This window comes from Triticum dicoccoides, chromosome 5B, assembly GCF_002162155.2.
Source record: "Triticum dicoccoides isolate Atlit2015 ecotype Zavitan chromosome 5B, WEW_v2.0, whole genome shotgun sequence".
Classification (NCBI taxonomy): domain Eukaryota; kingdom Viridiplantae; phylum Streptophyta; class Magnoliopsida; order Poales; family Poaceae; genus Triticum; species Triticum dicoccoides.
The window spans coordinates 109,838,794-109,842,036 of NC_041389.1; the positions used below are offsets into that span (position 1 = coordinate 109,838,794).

The window sequence follows — 3,243 nt, forward strand, 5'->3', positions numbered from 1 at the left end:
TCCAATTCCGGTATGCTGGAAACCAACAATGTGCGGCGTTGAACCCCATCCAGGGGGAATTTTGCTTCAGCCGGCGATGATGGTGGTTGGCGACGATGGCAGTGGCGGAGAATAGGTTGGTATTTTTTGATTTGTTTTTGCTAGAACCAGGTTTGATTTTTGCTGGAACCTACTTGCATTTTTGCTGCAACAGGAAGATCACAATGCTCGGCGGCGACGGCATGGCCGCTATGAATTGTTTTTGCTGGAATCAGCAATGCTTTTTGCTGGAACCAACCTTTGCTTCTGCTACATTAGAGAAGACTACGTGGTGGGAATCAGCTACATCCAGCGATTTTTTTTGCTACTTCCGTCATCAATTTTTGTTGGAACCAGCACAAGCGTCGGCTACGTCCATCGGACGGCGGAGCTACAATCAGCGGGGAAATGCTACAATCGGTGCGTCAAATTGCTACTGCCGGCATTTTTTTTGCTGAGCAGTCGAGAGTAGGTGCGGTGGAGCTGCATCCAGCGACGTAATTTGCTACTTCACGCATTGATTTTTGCTGGAGCGGGTTGCGGCATGATACATCCATGGCCTGAGTTTGTGCTGGATGCTACAACCATGCCTTTTTTTGCTGGAGCCGGCTGCGGTGTGCTACAACCGTGGCTGCGAGGGGAGCGTATGGTACTGGAAGGGGGGAAGGTCAGCTGCTGGCAACGGTGATAGCCGGACTTTTTTTTTGAAAGGAACACAAATGTATTCTATTAAACTGGTGTGCTCGGCATATCACCAGCACACAGGTTTAGTACAAACTGTGGTAGATGGCCAATCCAGACCTCACGATCGCCATCCCCTAACAGAGCGCCACGCGCAGCTAGTTCATGAGCTACAACATTACATGATCTTGGTACAACAGTTCTAAAGTTTTCAAAATTAACACATAACATGGCTTTTATTTCTCTAAATAGAACACCTAGCGGCGCTAGATCATACTCGCTTGATGTAATAGCATTCTTCAGTATAGTCGAATCTATTTCTAGAATCACCTGATTACATCCCATTGATGAGGTGATTTGCACCGCTTGGAGAAGAGCTCGAGCTTCAGCTTGAAGAGCATTGCCGACTTCTTGAAGATGACCTTGTCCAGCTGCCACTGCTACTCCTTGATCATTCCTGACTATAAAGCCCCAACCACCTGAAAAGGATTGTTCCCTAAAAGCCCCATCTACGTTGATCTTTAAAAAATTATGCATCGGTCGAGACCATTGCAGCTGCATCTTATTACTTGGTATTAGTTTCTTTACCTGCATGTTCTTGTATTCCAAAACATGAACTGTGACAGAGGTAATTATCTCATCTGATGTTCTTGGTTTCTCTCCTCGGTTTGCTTTATTCCTTTCCGCCCACCAGATCCAGAGCAAACAACAAGCTGTGAGCCTCTTTTCTTCGTTTAGATTGAATATTTCCTGTAGGAGAGATGGGCCGCTTGGGCATCCAGCAATTAACTCTCTTGTGTCCTCCATTTGAAGTCCTCTCCAGATTGGTTTAACTAATTTGCATTTGCAAAAAATGTGGCCTCCATCTTCATTTAATCTAAAACAAAGTGGGCACCTGGTATCAATATTCATACCTCTTTGTTTCAGCTTCATTCTCAATGGTAAACTGTTGGTGGCCACTCTCCATAGGAAATGCAGAATCTTGTTAGGCAGAGGGAGTGACCATAGTTTCTTCCATTCAAAACCACATGTGTTTCCCACTGGATTGGAGCATTCAGGTAGCCCTTTCACAGATTCACGTGCTTCACAATCCCGTGCTACTTTGTATGCAGATTTGACTGAGAAAAATCCTTTCTTATCATAGTGCCATGCTGGGAAGTCGTCTAGCTGCTCATGAATTGGGATCCTGAGTATAACCTGTACATCTTCGCCTACCATTGATTGGTTCAGTAGGTCTAGGTCCCAAGTGTTAGTTACTGGATTTATGAGCTCCTCGACGTGCGTGATTAGATTGTTGCCCTTCCTTGATATGACCCTTCTTGATATTCCTCTTGGGATCCATGGATCGTTCCATATGTTAATAGATTTGCCATTCCCCACTCTCCATATTATGCCTTTATTTAGCAAATTGATCCCTTTTAATATGCTCTTCCATGTATATGACATTCCCCTTGCAGGCTTTGCATTTAAGATTGACTTGGATATGTTGCAACGACGACCAGGGAGCAAGGGTGTGTTGTGCGAAGTTTTTTTTTCTGCAAGGGGCACAACCGCCGTGCTGACCTGGCAGCAAGTTCGGCCGGTGGCGAGGTTGGCCAGCTGATACCTGATGGCGAGGGCAGCAAGCTGTTCTACGGTGAGGTCAACGGCGCTCATCCTTAGCAGCGTCGGCGGCGCTGGACTGAATCGAGCGGCTGGGCGCGACCGGCCGAAAGTTTCGGCCGGCGCGTATCAGTCGCCATGTGAAAAACCTTCGTGGGAGATGCCTCTTGAAAAGTGGAAACTGGATTGTCTTAAGTTGTCTCAACATTGTAAACAAAATGCACAATTTCCATTAACATTTGCACATCTAGCATCTTGTTTACGGGGAAACTGAGAACAAAATGCACAATTTCCATTAACGTTTGCACATCTAGCATTTTGTTTACGGGGAAACTTCTCAGCAGCCATTGAAGCCGAGGTATAAAATAAAACACCTAAAGCAGATCATGCAATTGCTTAGGCTTAACAGCAAAAGGAGGCACAAGTTCAGGGCTCACTTATTCATTCATTTCACAGTTCATCCAAATCTGCTGCACCGCAGCAGAAAGTTCACGGACACAACCAAACATAAGTACATAACACTAGACCACAGCACGGTAGCAACAAAGCACAAGACCAGACGAGGACACACTGACAATCCGATCGGAGGACACAGAAAGGCAACCGACTTGTGAGCCCACAGACATAAGCAGCTCCATGGCCAGGCACTTACTGGCCACCACGGAGACGGAGCACCAGGTGGAGGGTGGACTCCTTCTGGATGTTGTAGTCAGCGAGGGTGCGGCCGTCCTCGAGCTGCTTACCAGCAAAGATGAGGCGCTGCTGGTCCGGTGGGATGCCCTCCTTGTCCTGGATCTTCGCCTTCACATTGTCAATGGTGTCAGATGACTCGACCTCGAGCGTGATGGTCTTGCCGGTGAGGGTCTTAACGAAGATCTGCATACCACCCCTGAGACGGAGCACCAGGTGGAGGGTGGACTCCTTCTGGATGTTGTAGTCAGC

General features: G+C 47.2%; 1 protein-coding gene across 2 annotated transcripts in view; it reads right to left on the reverse strand.

The window, feature by feature from the left end:
• Window positions 1-2,703: 2,703 nt before the first annotated feature.
• LOC119307661 (polyubiquitin-like) overlaps window positions 2,704-3,243 on the reverse strand; it is a 3,018-nt gene continuing 2,478 nt past the window's right edge. Inside the window, exon 3 of one of the 2 annotated variants that reach the window (XM_037583730.1) lies at window positions 2,704-3,231. In XM_037583730.1, the coding sequence (XP_037439627.1) occupies window positions 2,950-3,231 (282 nt within the window). In that variant the 3' untranslated portion in view covers window positions 2,704-2,949. The remainder of the gene's footprint in view (window positions 3,232-3,243) is intronic. The other variant, XM_037583729.1, reaches the window with a different exon arrangement.